The sequence below is a fragment of the Dermochelys coriacea genome, chromosome 17 (genome assembly GCF_009764565.3).
Source record: "Dermochelys coriacea isolate rDerCor1 chromosome 17, rDerCor1.pri.v4, whole genome shotgun sequence".
NCBI classification, from domain to species: domain Eukaryota; kingdom Metazoa; phylum Chordata; order Testudines; family Dermochelyidae; genus Dermochelys; species Dermochelys coriacea.
Window position 1 is genome coordinate 22865152 of NC_050084.1, and position 17828 is coordinate 22882979.

The 17828-nt window shown below is 43.3% G+C and overlaps 1 protein-coding gene across 2 annotated transcripts in view; it reads left to right on the top strand.

The window, feature by feature from the left end:
* The first annotated feature begins 2582 nt into the window (after positions 1-2582).
* Positions 2583-17828, top strand: part of LOC119844603 (myeloperoxidase-like) — a 75860-nt gene continuing 60614 nt past the window's right edge. The window contains exons 1-3 of one of the 2 annotated variants that reach the window (XM_043499388.1): positions 2583-2942; positions 6600-6677; positions 13423-13516. In XM_043499388.1, coding sequence (XP_043355323.1) covers positions 2936-2942; positions 6600-6677; positions 13423-13516 — 179 coding nt within the window. In that variant the 5' untranslated portion in view covers positions 2583-2935. The remainder of the gene's footprint in view (positions 2943-6599; positions 6678-13422; positions 13517-17828) is intronic. The other variant, XM_038375676.2, reaches the window with a different exon arrangement.

Consider the following 17828-nt stretch of genomic DNA (forward strand, 5'->3'; position numbering starts at 1 on the left):
GGCACACCAGCCATTTTTGAACCATTTTTTTCCTGTATGATTAAAAACTGCCCAGTAGACTCTTGGGGGCGGGGGGAGGCTGTGCAGACGCTACATATAGTTTTCATTCAAATTACTTCAGCACATCCAATATTATGAATAAAAAGGCCCCAACTCAGTTATTCCTCCAATAAGCCAGCAAGTAATAACAACCACAATGTAATTGGGTTTAACAGCCAAAGGGAAATAAGGTACAAAAAACTATCAGAGGGATTCTAAGTATAGAAAAGGGGATTTCAATATAATGAGGAAGCTCTTCAGACAAGGCCTAATGTCAACAATAAAGGAAACAACACCCTTTGATTTAGCTATCTAAGAAAACAGTAGTAGGCTTATGCAAACTGCTGAGCAAAAAGGGAACCAGGAAGAGAAAAGTAAGATTCAAGCAAGGTTCAGGTCTTCAAGAGGTTATCTGAAGTGAGCTGTAGTTCACAAAAGCTTATACTCAAATAAATTTGTTAGTCTCTAAGGTGCCACAAGTCCTCCTTTTCTTTTTGCGGATACAGACTAACACAGCTGCTACTCTGAAACTTGAGCCAAAGAGAAATTCTTTGGGATTTGGAAATCCAGCCCACTAATGCAGTGGTTTTCAAACTGCTTGTGCGCCTCCATCTAGGAGTCAGACCTGCTGCTGGCTGCTTCCAGGGTGCAGCACAGTCCCCAGCCTGCCTTAGCTTCCCCACTGAGCTGCTGACCGGGAGCTGCCCCAGGAGAGCCCATGCCCCAATCCCCTGCCCCCGCCCTGAGCCCCCCCAAATCCAGAGCCCCTTCCTGCACCCCAAACCGCTCATCGCTGGCCCGACCCCAGAGCCTACACCTCCAGCCCAGAGCGCCGACCCCCTCCCACACCCCAGCCCTGAGCCCCCCCAAACCCAAAGCCCCTCCTGCACCCCAACCCTCTGCCCAGTCCTGAGCCCCTCCCATACCCCAAACTCCTGATCACTACCTGTTGAGCCCAAATATCTAGCCAGCTTTCTATCTACCTTATAGTCCCAGCCATACTTCTTTAACTTGCTGGCAAGAATACTGTGGGAGATTGTATCAAAAGCTTTGCTAAAGTCAAGGTATATCACGTCCGCCACTTTCCCCACATCCACAGAGCCAGTTGTCTCATCATAGATGGCAATCAGGTTGGTCAGGTATGACTTGCCTTTGGCGAATCCATGTTGACTGTTCCTGATCACTTTCCTCTCCTCCAAGTGCTTCAAAATGGATTCCTTGAGGACCTGCTCCATGATTTTTCTAAGGACAGAGGTGAAGGCTGTAGTTCCCCGGATTCTCCTTCTTCCCTTTTTTTAAAGATGGGCACTATATTTGCCTTTTTCCAAATGTCCAGGACATCCCCCAATCACAACGAGTTTTCAAAGATAATGGCCAATGGCTCTGCAATCATATCAGCCAACTCCCTCAGCACCCTCGGATGCAGCGCATCCAGCCTCATGGACTTGTGCATGTTCAGCTTTTCTAAATAGTCCTTAACCTGTTCTTTCACCACTGAGGGCTGCTCACCTCTTCCCCATACTGCGCTGCCCAGTGCAGCAGTCTGGGAGCTGACCTTGTCTGTGAAGACTGAGGAAAAAAAATTGAGTACTTCAGCTTTTTCCACATCCTCTGTCACTAGGTTGCCTCCCCTGTTCAGTAAGGATGTAATGTGATCCTGCGATGCAGGAAAAGGGGAATCTTGAGGAGGAGAGAATTTTCCTCTGTATTTGGCACTGGTGGAATATGCTGTCCAGTTCTGGTGTCCACAATTCACAAAGCGTGTTGATAAATTGGGGTTGGTTCAGAGAAGAGCCATGAGAATGATTCAAAGTTTAGCAAACATGCATTATGGTGAGAGACTCAAAGAGCTCAATCTGTTTAGCTTGACACTGAGAAGGTTAATGGGTGAGTTGGTCAGTCTGTCAGTACCACATGGGGAACAGAAATTTGATACTAGGCTCTTTAAACTAGTAGTCAGAGACATAGAAAGATCCAATGTCTAGAAGTTGAAGCTAGGCAAATTCAGACTGGAAATAAGGCATGAATTTTTAACTTTGAGAGTACTTAACCATTGGAGCAAGTTACCAGGGGTCATTTTGGATTCTTCATCACTGGCAGTTTCAAGATTTAATGTTTTTCTAAAAGGTCTGCTCCAGGAATTATTTTGGGGTTGTTTTCTGGTCTGTGTGATATAGGAGAACTGCCTAAATGGTCCCTTCTGGCCTTGGAATCTATTAATCATCTATTTTTTTATCAGTTGAATCCCATCTCAGCTTTTTCATTATTTTACCTGGGATTGATGTTAGGCTAACTGGCCTGTAATTACCCAGGTCATCCAACTTGCCTTGTTTTAAATATTGGCACAACATGAGCACTCTTCCAGTCTTCTGGAATTTCCCTGCAATTATTCCCCACTGTAGTTATTTGCAGGTGCATCAAATGCTGGGTATCCATTTAAGCACCTGATTATGCCTAGCTAAAGCCAAGGTGAAATTATGGCCGAGAGAATCTCAGTTTTTCTTTTAGATGTGTCTTACATATTTCTAGTTTTTCCACACATATTCTAAGTGTGTTGATTGAGAGAGTGAAAAATGCATTAACTGACAATTAAACTCTTTCACCATTCAGTTCCCTAGAAGATAAGGAACTGCACAGTAAAATGTAGCTCTCTTCCCCTGTTCTATTGATGAATCACAAAAAAAACCAATCTATTGCCTGTGAAGAAACAAGAAGTGTGCATTTCTCAACTTCATCTAGGGAAGCAGCAGTAAACATTTCCACTTGGCCCAGCCTGTCCCTAGAGGTATTTCCTCTTGACAAAACCCAAATCAAACTCTGTGAGTGTCCGCCCTGAGATCAGTGCAGCTGCTATAAAAGACCAAGTCACTGAGCGCCCCTCACCAGCTGAGCAGAGATGTCAGGTGAGCTGCTGTTACTTTGTACTCTCTTTTTTATGGCTTTGACATTTGTAATAAAATAGACAGTGTGTTTCTGAGGGAGGGCATGAAAAGCCATGAGTGGTAAGGAAGAGTCAGAAATGGGCAGGAGTGGGGCTGTAGGAGCCCTGGCCCTCCTTCGTTCCTTTCGGGTGAGGGAAATTGATAAAGAAATGGGAAGAAAAGGAGTTCCTTCTCCCACCCTTTCCCTGTTCCAACCCCATTCCTTTCAGGAGGAAACATTGGGATACTTTACAGTAAAGGACTGTGGGGAATAGAAAACACAGCTGTTGAGAGAAAAATGCAAGAAACTTTCCATTATAGAAATGGGGGCTAACCTGCCTCTCCCAAACCCCAGCATTATGGATCCTCATAATTTCTCTTATTTAGAGATTGACTTAAACCTTGAAACAGGAGGTTCAATAACTCTTCTAAAATATATGTTAGCACTAACTGCTCTAACAGTGGATGTTCTTATATCCATACAAATCTTCAGCCCCTTTTTCAATCTCACTAAATTATTGTCCTCAGTGACATTCTGTAGCAGCGAGTTCCCCAGTCTAATTACACGCTATGTGAAAAAGCATTTATTTTTATGCCAGTTTGGAATTTTCCACTTAAATTTCCTCAAATGGCCCCTTTTTTCTTGTAGTGTGAGAATGGCAGAATAGAAGCTCCTGATCTCCCTTCTCTAGGCAGCTCTTTATTATATATGGGACTAATAGTGCCACCTACATTTAAGTTTGCCCAACAAGACCCATTATAAGACCCAGTTTTAGTGACTTACAACCTTGCCAAACTTTAACTTTTTGGCTGAAATTTTCCTTGACAAGTGTTTGTCAGTTTCAGAAAAATGGTTTAGCCATTTCTCAGAATGAGATTAGGGAAAAATAAAAAATTTTTTTTTTATTTTAAATTAAATTTAAATTTTTAAATAAAGAAATTAAAAAAAATTCTTACAATAGTTTAATTGAGAAGTTCTAGCACCTCCATGCTTTAATGCTATGTTCTCTGAAAAACCGAGTCCTACATATCACAAAATTGGGGCATCTAAAATTAGTGGATTCTTTTGATTTAACTTCTCCATGCTTCAGTTCTCCATCTGTAAAACGGGGATAATAACACGCCCTCAGATCCCAGGGTGTTGTGAAAGTAGATCACTTAATTGTGAAGTCCTGAGAAACTATAGCAACAAGCAGCATACAACATCTCAGGAGGAAATTAATAATTGTGTTTTCAGAGCAGGTTTTGAATAGTGTGCAGTAAATAAGGCCTGAGGCCACATACAGGACAGCGAGAGTAAGACAAAATATTGAGTGTGTTCTTTCAGTGAACACGGTCTGTCCTGTGTAAGGAATAAGGCAGGGGTCCTGTAGACAAAAATAGACTGTATCTCAATGCATATGCAGAAGAGGACCCAAGGTTGTACAGGCAACTTTAACTCTGGTATTTCCTAACTTTTGAACAGTTGACTTCATTGAACAGTGGTCTTGTAATGTAGCTTGTGTCTGGAATTGTAAATATTTTTATCATCTCCCCTATTATTTATTTCATCCTTCTCTCCCCCCTTCCAGTCAGGCTTGTCCCTTCCTCTAATCTTTACTGTCTCCTAAACACCTTCATGTATGTCCACCCCCAGTTTACCTCCACTCATCCCAACCTGTCCTCCATCCAAGTCAGCATCCTTAGCCAACTCTCCTTAACCCTCTCCAACCCTACTGCTGAAAATCCCCTCCAAGCTCAACTCCCCGATAGAGAATTTCTCCTACCTAACCTCCCCAAGTTCAGAACCCTCTCTCCTGTCTTGACCCCCTCCAGGCTGACAAGCCCCCTTCCCACTTGACCCCCAGACATACACTCCCCATAACCACCTCAGGCTCAGAACCCCTCTCCTGCTCAGAACTCCTCCCACCCGGCCCTCAGCTCTAAAAACTCCCTTCCTACCAAACGTCCCATGCCCAGAGCACTAAACTCTGGGGTGTTAGTACGGTTGTATAAAGCACTGGTGAGACCTCATCTGGAATACTGTGTGCAGTTCTGGTCTCCCATGTTTAAGAAGGATGAATTCAAACTGGAACAGGTACAGAGAAGGGCTACTAGGATGATCTGAGGAATGAAAAACCTGTCTTCTGAAAGGAGAATCAAGGAGTTTGGCTTGTTTAGCCTAACCAAAAGAAGGTTGAGGGAAGATATGATTGCTCTCTCTAAATATATCAGAGGGATAAATACCGGAGGTGGAGAGGAATTATTTAAGCTCAGTACCAATGTGGACACAAGAACAAATGGATATAAACTGGCCATCGGGAAGTTTAGACTTGAAATTAGATGAAGGTTTCTAACCATCAGAGGAGTGAAGTTCTGAAATAGCCTTCCAAGGGAAGCAGTGGGGGCAAAAGACCTATCTTGCTTCAAGATTAAACTTGATAAGTTTATGGAGGAGATGGTATGATGGGATAACATGATTTTGGCAATTAATTGATCTTTAACTATTCATGGTAAATAGGCCCAATGGCATGTGATGGGATGTTAGATGGGGTGGGATCCAAGTTACTACAGAGAATTCTTTCCTGGGTATCTGGTTGGTGAATCTTGCCCATATGCTCAGGGTTCAGCTGATCGCCATATTTGGGGTCGGGAAGGAATTTTCTTCTGGGGAAGATTGGCAGAGGCCCTAGTTTTTTCGCCTTCCTCTGTAGCATGGGCCACTTGCTGGAGGATTCTCTGCACCCTGAAGTCTTTAAACCACGATTTGAGGACTTCCATAGCTCAGACATAAGCGAGAGGTTTATTGCAGGAGTGGGTGGGTGAGATTTTGTGGCCTGCATTGTGCAGGAGGTCAGACTAGATGATTATAATGGTCCCTTCTGACCTTAATATCTATGAATCTATGAAACTCTTGCCCCTCCATTTGACCTCCAAGCTCCCAAGTCAGAAATCCCCCTCCCAGATCAGAAGCTCTGGCTTGACAACCTCAAGCAGTCAAAAATCATGAGACTGGCTCCAAACACCCCCGCCCCCTCGAGATCAGGATAAAAATAGTGAGGCTTTTTGTTAAAAAAAATTGTAGGTTTTATTTGTTTTCTGGTTTCCGAACATTTATGGTGCACTCCCCATTTTCACGCTTTTCTCTGAGTCATAGAAGGGACCACTCGATCGAGTCTGACCTCCTGTACCTCACGGGCCAGTAATCCCCACCCAATTACCCCTGTACTTAGCCCAAGAAATTGGCTTGGACTAAAGTATTGCAGCCCTCAGAAGGCTAAACTATTGTGAGCTACAGGCAGAGAACAGGAGGGACAAGGTGCACCAGTGCTTGAGGCTCCTCCAGTGGCAGGGAACTGGTTTAGTGAAATATGCCCAGATGATCTTAGCAAGCCCCCATCCTGCAGAAGAAGGGGAAAAAACAAAACTAAAAGTTACTGCCAATCTCATCTGGGGGCAAATCCTTCACCCCACCAATCTTAGTCTCACCTGCAAACTTTATCAGCAGCAAATCCATGTTTCCTTCCAGAACACTGATACAAATATTCAGTAAACAGAGCTGTGGAAGTTCATCTCTTTCAGTGGGCGGATGACATCCATGGGCCCTTTACCTCCTTTAATTATTGCTAGTAACCCAGGAGTATTTGTGTTTCTCTCCAGGGATGAAGCCAGGGATGCCCCTCTTCGGATTCTTGGTGACCCTGAGCCTGAGCCAGGCATCTGGATCTTCCATAAATGGTACTGTCCCCTTTCTTCTGCTGCTGATGTTCTGCATTAGGGGTATAATGCTTTGTGGTGGGATCCAAAGGAAAACTCATTGTGGGCCCCCATCCAGTCTATATGGGTTTGAAATGTTCCCTCTCCCACCCAAAATAAAACCTATGCCTGGGAAGTAGACATTCACCATGATTATCCAAGGACTTCAGAGTACCTGATCGTTATCCCCTTTTTAGCGATGGGAAAACTGAGGCACAGAGAGGGTAGATGCCTGCCTCCAGGACAGAAAGAGTCACATACAGTAGAGCCAAGAACAGAACCCAGGTCTTCTAATGCAAAGTCTGCTAGTTTCCAAGTCCAGGACCATGCTGACTCACTAGTGTCCTTGTTAGTAAAACAAAATGAATTGGCAGTATAATCAAAATAGGACCCGCTTCCTAAATGGGTTGCTTTTGCACCTACACCCTTCCCTCAGGTTTTCCTTTGGCATTCATTTGGGAAAGTTTTGGCAAAAACAGGGCAGCTCATTTTTTGACAATAAATAAAATCACTGATTCCAGACTTATTCTCTTGCAAAAATTCAGTTCTCAACTCATGGAGGCACTAGAGCTCTTCAAGGAAATGGCTGGAAAAAAGTTGGGAAAACTGCCTATTGTTCAGTCATAGAAACAGCTGAACTGTTTTGCTTAAACTTGCCGAAAATATTCTGCCTGAGGCAGAAAGGACTCCTGGAAAGTTCCAGCCCCTGAAAGATTAAAGAATGGCCAAGTTATAACAATGGAAAACAGGGTGTTATAATGGGAAGTCCTGGGCAACTTCAATAATAAGGGTTACCACCAATGTCCCCTAAAATTAGACCTCAGCTGTAAAGATTTATGTACAGATAGTAAGAGAACCAAAAAAGAACCACCATGGCTAATCAACAAAGTAAAAGAAGCAGTGAGAGGCAAAAAGACATCCTTTAAAAAGTGGAAGTTAAATCCTAGTGAGGAAAATAGAAAGGAGCATAAGGTCTGGCAAGTGAAGTGTAAAAATATAATTAGGAAGTCCAAAAAAGAATTTGAAGAACAGCTAGCCAAAGACTCAAAAAGTAATAGCAATTTTTTTTAAAAGTACATCAGAAACAGGAAGCCTACTAAACCACCAGTGGGGCCACTGGATGATCGAGGTACAAAAGGAGCACTAAAGGATGACAAGGCCATTGTGGAGAAACTCAATGAATTCTTTGCATTGGTCTTCACAGTTGAGGATGTGTGGGAGATTCCCAAACCTGAGCCATTCCTTTCAGGTGACAAATGTGAGGAACTGTCCCAGATTGAGGTGTCATTAGAGGTGGTTTTGGTACAAACTGATAAACTAAACAGTAATAAGTCACCAGTACCAGATGGTATTCACCCAAGAGTTCTGAAGGAACTCAAATGTGAAATTGCAGGACTAGTAACTGTGTTATATAACCTATCATTTAAATCAGCTTCTGTACCAAATAACTGGAGGATAGCTAATGTGATGCCAATTTTTATAAAGGGCTCCAGAGGTGACCCCGTAAATTACAGGCCAATAAACCTGATTTCAGTACCAGGCAAACTGGTTGAAACTATAGTAAAGAACAAAATTGTCAGACACATAGATGAACATAATTTGTTGGGGAAAAGTCAACATGGTTTTCGTAAATGGAAATCACGCCTCACCAATATACTGGAATTCTCTGAGGGAATCAACAAGCATGTGGACAAGGGGGATCCAGTGGATATAATGTATCTAGATTTTCAGAAAGCCTTTGACAAGGTCCCTCACCAAAGGCTCTTAAGCAAAGTAAGGTGTCATGGGAAAAGAGGAAAGATCCTCTCATGGATTGGTAACTGGGTAAAAGATAGCAAACAAAGGGTATGAATAAATGGTCAGTTCTCAGAATGGACAGAGGTAAATAGTGGTGCTCCCCAGGGGTCAGTAATGGGACCAGTCCTATTTAACATATTCATAAATGATCTGGAAAAAGGGGTAAAAAGTGAGGTGGCAAAATTTGCAGATGATACCAAACTACTCAAGATAGTTAAGTCCCAGGCAGACTGCAAAGACCTACAAAAAGTTTTCTCAAGACTGGGTGACTGGGCAACAAAATGGCAGATGAAATTCAATGTTGATAAATGCAAAGTAATGCATATTGGAAAACATCCCAACTATACATATAAAATAATGGGGTCTAAATTAGCTGTTATGACTCAAGAAAGAGATCTTGGAGTCATTGTGGATAGTTTTCTGAAAACAGCCACTCAATGTGCAGTGGCAGTCAAAAAAGCGACCAGAATGTTGGGAATCATTAAGAAAGGGATAGATAGTGAGATAGAAAATATCATATTGCCTCTATATAAATCCATGGTAGGCCCACATCTTGAATACTGCATGAAGATGTGGTCATCCCATCTCAAAAAAGATATATTGGAATCAGAAAAGGTTCAGAAAAGAGCAACAAAGATGATTAGGGGTATGGAATGGCTGCTGTATGAGGAGAGATTAATAAGACTGTGACTTTTCAGCCTGGAAAAGAGACGACTAAGGGGGGATATGATTGAGGTCTATAAAATCATGACTGGTGTGGAGAAAGTAAATAAGGAAGTGTTATTTACTCCTTCTTGTAAACACAAGAACTAGGGGGTCACCAAATGAAATAAATAGGCATCAGGTTTAAAACAAACAGAAGGAAGTATTTTTTTCCACACAAAGCACAGTCAACCTGTGGAACTCATTGCCAGAGGATGTTGTGAAGGCCAAGACCATAACAGGGTTAAAGAGGTCCATCAATGGCTTTTAGCCAGGATGGGCAAGGATGGTGTCCCTAGTCTCTGTTTGCCAGAAGCTAGGAATGGGCGATAAGGAATGGATCACTTGATGATTACCTGTCCTGTTCATTTCCTCTGGGGCACCTTGCATTGGCCAGTGTCAGAAGACAGAATACTGGGTTAGATGGACCTTTGGTCTGACCCAGTATTGCCATTCTTATGTTCATAAGTGTTTACGTACTGAAAAAAATTGTGGACTCCTGCTAGGATTAAAAGCTCTATAGAAATGACTGAGTGACCAAAAATTGCTTAGTAGACTTCTGAGGGATGTACAGACTCTGCCTACAGTTTTGATTCAAATTATTTCAGCATATAAAATACAATGAATCAAAAGGCCCCAATATATGTCTTCCTCCAATAAGCCAGCAAGTAATAATGACCACAACATAATTTAATGGTTTAATAGTCAAAGGTAAATAAGGTACAAAAACCTATCACAGTGACACTAAATGTAGAAAAGGGAATTTTAATATAATAAGGAAGCTCTTCGGAAAAGCCCTAATGCTAAGAGTAAAGAAAGCAACACCCTTAGATTTGGCTACCTAAGAAAACAGTAGTTGTCTTATGCAATCTGCTGAGCAAAAAGGGAACCAGGAAGAGAAAAGTAAATGGCAAAGTTCAAATCTTTAAGAGGTTATCTGAGCCAGAGAGAAAGTCTTTGGGATTTGGAAATCTAGCCCCAGCCAAACCAATTAACAAGGACATACACTACAGCAGTCAATATGTAAGAGGGAAATGAGGAGGGCTAGGATGGATTTTGTAAAGTAAATAGATGAAGGTATACACACAAGAAATTCTCTAAAAGAAGCAGGAAGTCCACTAAAGAATCAGTGGGTCCGCGGACTTTCCAGGGGGTTAAATAGAGCAGTTAAAATTGAGAAGGACATTGTTGAAAAACTAAATTATTTCTTTAATCAGCCTTGTATATTCATAGATTCCAAGGCCAGAAGGAACCAGTGTGATCATCTAGTATGACCTCCCATGTTACACTGGCCACAGAACTTCCCCAAAATAATTCCTAGAGCATATTTTTAGAGAATCATCAGCTCTTCCTTTAAAAATTGTCAGTGATGGTGTGGTGTTTAGATGCTGCTTATAATTATTAGAACTGGGAGCACTGGCTATTAGGAGTCTGAAAGGACAGGAAACAGGAAGGAGCGGGGAGAAAGTTGAGGAGGGGAGTGAGAGCTACCAAGGGTGCAGCAGCAGCTTGGTAAAGAGTTTTCCACTTTAAAAATAAAGTTCTGTTGAAGTTTGTTAGTACCTTGCCTGGTTGTTACAACAGATGAAGAATCCACAGTGACCCTTGCTAAGTTGTTAATTACTCTAACTGTAAAGAATTTATATTCTTATATCCAGTCTGAATTTGTCTAGCTTCAGCTTCCAGGAATTGGATCATGTTACACCTTTCTCTGCTAGATTGAAGAGCCCATTATTTATTATTTGTTCCCTATATAGATACTTTCAGATGTAATCAAGTCACCACTTAACCTTCTATTTGTTAAATCAAATAGTTTGAACTTCTTGAGCCTCTCCTTATAAGTCAGATTTTCTCATCCCTTTGTCATTCTCATGACTCTTCTTTGACTTCAATTTATCAACATTCTTCTTGAATTGTGGACCCCAGGATTGGAAACAATATTGCAGCAGCAATTGGACATAGTTGACAAATTTATATGCAGATGACACAAAGTTATTCAGGTTAGTCAAGCCCTGGAAGATTGAGATACTTCAGACAAATCTATTCAAGCTAAGTGAATGGGTAACAGAATGGCAGATGAAATTCAGTGTTAAACAATGAATAATACTCATACACCATACAAGGATCTAAATTAATGGAATCAACTCAAGAAAGTGACCTAAGCTTCATTATAAACAGCTGAATAATATACCCTTTGCCCAATATACCGCTGTGGTAAAAAAAGCAGACAGGATATTATGATACATAAGGAATGGGATGAAGAAGGATAAGGAAAACATGGCTGTTATATAAATCAATTCCCTCATCTGGAATACTGTGTTTAGTGTCGTCCATCCCATCTCAAAAAAGGACAATGTATAATTACAGGGCATTCAGAGAAGGGTAATGAGAACGATTAGGGAATGGCAAAACTCTCCTCTGGAGAAAGATGAAAAAGACCGGGATTGTTTATTTTAGAGAGGGGACATGAAAAAAGTACACAAACAGTCGAAGTGGAGGTTGAAGCCAGGTGGTCAGAGTCTGTAGATGAGCCAAACTGTACCATAGCTGGAGTCAGGGCTGGAGCAAGGTCAGAGTAGGGCATGGGCAAGGCTGGAGCAGGAACCAGCACTGGAGCAGGAGCAGGCTGGGAATCTACAGAGTTTGTTACATGGCAAGGCAGCAGGAGGGTCACTGCCTAGCTAGTGCTGTTGCACAGACTAACTAGCAGCTCTGATGGGGTTGGGGAAATACCTGAGTGTGGGGGTCATCTGACCCTGGCTCTGCTCAGGGATAGGCTGCTGCCCCATGCCTGAGGCACTGCAGGCTCTGTTGGAAGGGTTGGGCTGTTGGCTCTACACTGAAAACTTCTCAGCTGTCCTAGCCTAAGCACAGACCAAAACTGATCTTAGAAACACAATATGTCCTGAATCTACAGTGTCTGAGCTCTGTAACCGTCCCTAGTTACAGAACTCATAGAGCTCCTGCTGAAAGGGAGCACAGCCAGCACCTAAGTCTGGGTCTGCCAGTTGGGCCCTCTTAGTGGAACCCATCAACAGCTCCAGTGGGTACAGGGAAGCTGCAGGGAGGGGTAAGGATTTAGGCAGTGGAGCTGCAGAGTAATGTTGGGAAAGATGGTCTGTTCTCTTTGTCTGGTCTGGCAGAGAGCTGCAACCCAGGGGGAGGGCTGAGGTTTGTGCCAACGCTACTGGTGTGGGGGTGTTTGCTTCATGTGCTCCTGCCCGCTCTGGGCTATGATGGCAACTCCCACTTAGCCAAGGGATCCCTGGGTAGCAGGGCTGAACATGGGGCAGAGAGGGAGGGAAGCAGGGCTTGATAGTACAATTGAAGTTGCAGCTAGCAAGGGATGTGAAGGGCAACAAGAACGGTTTCTACAGGTATGTTAGCAACAAGATGATCAGGGAAAATGTACTGAATGAGGGAGGCAGCCTGGTGACAGATGATGTGAAAAAAAGCTGAAGTTCTCAATGCTTTTTTTGCCTCAGTCTTCACAGACAAGGGCAGCTCCCAGACTGCTGCACTTGGGATCACAGTATGGGGAGGAGGTGAGCAGCCCTCAGTGGTGAAAGAACAGGTTAAGGACTATTTAGAAAAACTGGACACGCATAAGTCCATGGGTCCGGATCTCATGCATCCTAGGGTGCTGAGTGAGTTGGCGGATGTGATTGCAGAGCCATTGGCTGTTATCTCTGAAAACTCGTGGCGATTGGGGGGAGGTCCTGGACGACTGGACAAAGGTTAATGTTGAGAATGCAGAGAGGCTTGAGAAAGCAAATGCAGACACGATCAGCTTCAGTTGAGAGCTGAAGAATGGCTGGCTATCCAAAAGTTGCTACCTATTAAGTTCCTTCCTAGAATACATCCTTGTCCTCTTGAGGACCAAGAGCTCTATGATTCATAAAGTATAAGGCCAGAAGGGACCATTAGATCTTTAGTGTGACCTCACCTATGAGCAGGCTATTCAATTTCACCCAGCTAACCCTAAGTTTAACTTTGCTTCATGTCTCCCTTTCTTTAGCTCTTAGATCCATAGCATGAAAAAGGTTCAATTATAGAGGAACAACTTTCTCAATCAAAACCTCAGTCTTGGCTTTAAGTGCCTAAAGGTTAATCCAGCAAGTTTACTGCATGAAGCAGAAGAAATGTGCTCCTTTCACTTTGGGTCTGTGCAGTAAGCTGGTGGGAAGGAGTTGTCCTCATGTCCTGCTCTTTCCTCTCTTTGGACTAGATATCTTGGAGACACTGCCAGATCTATTCTTTCTGAGCAGCACTGATGAAGCCAAGGAGCTGGTGGATGCTGCATACAAGTACGAACGGGACAGGTCAGTTCACCTTATGTTATCCATATTAGGGGTACAATTTTACAAAAAAAAACATGGAAACACGATACCATTTGGGGAGTTTCTTTTGCACAAATATGTATTTATTATGGCAACATCATAGTTCAGGGTTCTGAAATTTTTTCCTAGCATGTATCACACCACATGCACTAATCTCTTCCCTCCACAATGGCATGGAACACCTCCTCTCCCGTTTCTGATCACACAGTACTGCTATGGCAACTACAGCGATTGCTTACAATGCAAAGTGATATTAGGACAGTACGCATATTTTAGCTTTTTAATGTAGCTCAGCCAGTGGAAATAAGGAGAGCCAGCACCACATGACCAGACAGCTCTGTGAGGATGACCAGCAGCCAGGGATCATCGCTCATCAGTCACTACAGTGATTCTATAGGGAAGGGTTTAGCTGTTTCTAGTCTCAATATCAATTCTGTTGAATCATTCTGGAAAATATGAGGCCTTCTCTCTATTGGAAATATGGCATGTTTGGTCTGTATCAGGGGAGACTTTTGGAGGAAAGCTTGAGATTATTGGACAAAACACTTCTCAGAGATTGTTAATGGTTAAAAGGGAGGCTTCTGCCTTCTGCTCCCCACCCAGCCATTTTGTGAGGGTTGTCCCGCTTTGCTTTTGTTAAAATGCCTTAAAAATCAAAACAAGACATTTTGATTCAACATTTCTGAAACAGTTATATTTTTATCAAACACTTAGAAGGGAGGGATAGCTCAATGGTTTGAGCTTTGGCCTGCTAAACCCAGGGTTGTGAGTTCAGTCCTTGAGGGGGCCCTCTTAGGGATCTGGGGCAAAAATAAGGGATGGTACTTAGTCCTGCTGTGAAGGCAGGGGACTGGACTTGACCTTTCAAGGTCCCTTCCAGTTCTATATGAGGAGTTTATCAAATAATGTTCTAATATGGAGATATACCTAACACAAATTCACTATTAGATTTTAGTTGAATGAAACCTTTTTTTGGTGAATGAATTAAACATTTTTTGTCTGGCTCTAGTATTGACTGTGCTATTCATCACAAGCTGGTATTAACTCTGATATTCAAATTGTCATTATTAGGCATTAATCTGGTTATTCCAATACTATTAATTTTTGCAGAAATATACAGTTGATAAATGTATCTGCTCTGGCTGGACATTCCATTCATTTGCAAGGATGGAATAAGGTGGATAGTGCTTCACATTTAAACAGTTTAGTTTATTGATGTAAGCATCATGTCCAAACAGAAAGATAATGTGCAGAATAGAGTTCCTCCTGGATCTTCCTTGCTCCTAGTCACAGATTGCGTTACTTGCTACTGTTGCTTTAGTCCGCCTATGGCTGGCAATGAGACTCTTCATTCCTTCCCAATGTGATACTTGCTACTACCATCACCAGATTAGACTATTGTAGCTTCCTCTACCTGGAGTTGAAGGTGAAAGTGTCATAGAAACTCCAACTTCTACAACACTTAGTTACCTGCCTTTTGTACTATTTCATGTATGTCCAGTCCCAGCCAGCAGCAGGATGTTAACCCAGGGCACTTTGAAACAAAAAAGTTAGAAGACTTCTTAAAAAGTGAATTATATTTTGACAGCCCCAGATGATCTCTATGAGATGTTTCAGTGGTAGCTGTGTTAGTCTGTATCAGCTAAAAAAAAAAAAACGAGGCGTCCTTGTGGCACCTTAGTGACTAACAAATTTGGGCATAAGCTTTCGTGGGTTAGAACCCACTTCATAAGATGCATGAAGTAAAAGATAAAGGAGCAGGTATAAATATGTGAAAGGATGTGGGTTGCTTTATTGAGTGTTAGGTCAGTCTAATGAGATAAATCAATTAGCAGCAGGATACCAAGGAAGGAGAAATAACTTTTGAAGTGGTAAGAGAGTGGCCCATTACAGACAGTTGACACCCAACTAAAACCTCTCCAGTGCATCATCAAGGATCTGCAACCAATCCTGAAGGCCAATCCCTCACTCTCACAGACCTTGGGAGACAGGCCAGTCCTTGCTTACAGATAGCCCCCCAACCTGAAGCAAATACTCACCAGCAACTACACAACAAAAACACCAACCCAGGGACCAAACCCTGCTACAAAACCTGGTGCCAACTCTGTCCACATATCTATTTAAGTGACACCATTATAGGACCTAACCACATCAGCCACACCATCTGGGGCTTGTTCACCTTCACATCTACCAATAGTGATATATGCCATCATATGCCAGCAATGTCCCTCTACCACGTACATTGGCCAAACGCAAAAGAATAAATGGACACAAATCTGACATCAGGAATCATAACAGTCAAAAACCAGTCGGAGAACACCAATTTCTCTGGTCACTCAATAACAGACCTTAAAATGGCAATTCTTCAACAATAAAAAAAACTTCAAAAACAGACTCCAATGTGAAGCTGCAGAACTGGAATTAATTTGCAAACTAGATACCATCATATTAGGCTTGAATAAGACTGGGAGTGGTTGGGTCATTACAAAACCTAAACTTAATTTCCCCAATACTAATTTCTCCCTACTGTTACTCACACCTTCTTGTCAACTGTAAACTCTAGGAATAGGTCTATGCTGGGATAAAAAAAACAAACAAAAAAAACCTATGGCACCAAGACTCAGAGACTGGGTCAGCTCACTTGGGATCATGGGGCACAGGCAGTGGGGCCAAAAATAATGTAAATGTTGGGGCTCAGGCTGGAACCCAGCCTCTGAGACCCTCCCCAATAGGATCTCAGAGCCCAGACTTAATCATCTACACTGATATTTTTAGCCCCTCAGACCGAGCGCAGTGAGACTGAGTCAGCTGACCTGGGCCAGGTGCAGCCATGCCATGGGCTTTGATTGCACAAGTATAACACCTATACATAGCTTGGGGCATCCCCCTATTCTTTGTGCTATTGGGCCCTACCTCTCAACCTTCTCTCCCCATTTCCACAAGTACCTTTGTGGCCTCAAGCCACTCTTTGGTGTTCTTCCTCCCCAGCATAGTCCTACATGAACGCTCGGAGGTCCAGGCCTTTGGGGCTGGGACTGGTCTCTTGGTCCAACACATCTCTTTCTAGGCCATCCAAGAAAGTTCTCTGGCCATCAACTACCTCTCTCTGAGTGTGATCATATCATCATAAGAGGAGGGGTCATTTTGGCCAATCCACAGCCTCACAGGTCTGATGGAAGTCCTCTCACGAACCTGTCCAACACTAAAAATTCTATAATCTTCTCTGTGCAGTTGGTCTCAGGATGCAGCCACTTCTGCGTTAGATGGACGAGGTCAAAGAATTGTGACCTTGGTGCTTTGCTCTCCAAGTACTGCCACTCGTGGAACCTCTGAGCCCTTATAGCTGTCGTCACCTTGGATCTTGCCAGGATCTCAGCTTTCAACTGCTGGTAGTCTGTAGCAGCTTCTGCTGCCATGTCATAGTAGGCATTCTGGGCCTCCCTACACAGGAAAGAGGTGAGGATACTGGCCCACTGGTCTCAGGGCCAGGCCTCACATAGGGCTGATCTTTCAAATGCAAGAAGGTATGCCTCCACGACATCCTCCATAGTCATCTTTTGTAGGTAAATGCTGGCTCTTAGGGATCATGTCCTGTTGTGGCCATGTGTCAGAGCAGCCAGGGCCTTTCAGCAGGTTCACCACCTCGTGGTGGCTTGGTCCTGGGTTGCCTGGCTCATCAGCAGTTGATTTGTCTCCTGCTGTAGCCATACCAACTCCTGCTGGGCAGCCATCTGGACACTGGTAGCCTCTTGTTGGACCGTTGTAACGTGCACCACCACCTTCATTATGTTGTCCATATTGAAGGTGATTTACCTTGTCCCCAGAATAGTCTGCTGTGCCAAGATCCCATTTTAACACCATGTGTAGCAGAGCACCTTCTATATCTCAGCAGGCTCAGTACCCCCTCTGGTGGTGGGGCCTGGAATAAGTCAGCAGCACTCTGGATGGATTTACTCTCCCACCTCGGGGCTTATTCCCCAATATTTTCCAGGCAGGCCTTTGGGCAGGTCCAAGGAGCATCCCTCCGCAAATAAAGAAAATAAAGGGCACCAATTTCCACACTAAACAAAGGGGAATAACTCTCCCTATGCAAGAAACTACAGCATTTGCTCAAGAAACTCCCTGAAAAAGCACAAGAACAAATCCGCACAGACACACCCCTAGAACCCCGACCTGGGGTAGTCTATCTGCTACCCAAGATCCATAAACCTGGAAATCCTGGATGCCCCATCATCTCAGGCATTGGCACCCTGACAGCAGGATTGTCTGGCTATGTAGACTCCCTCCTTAGGCC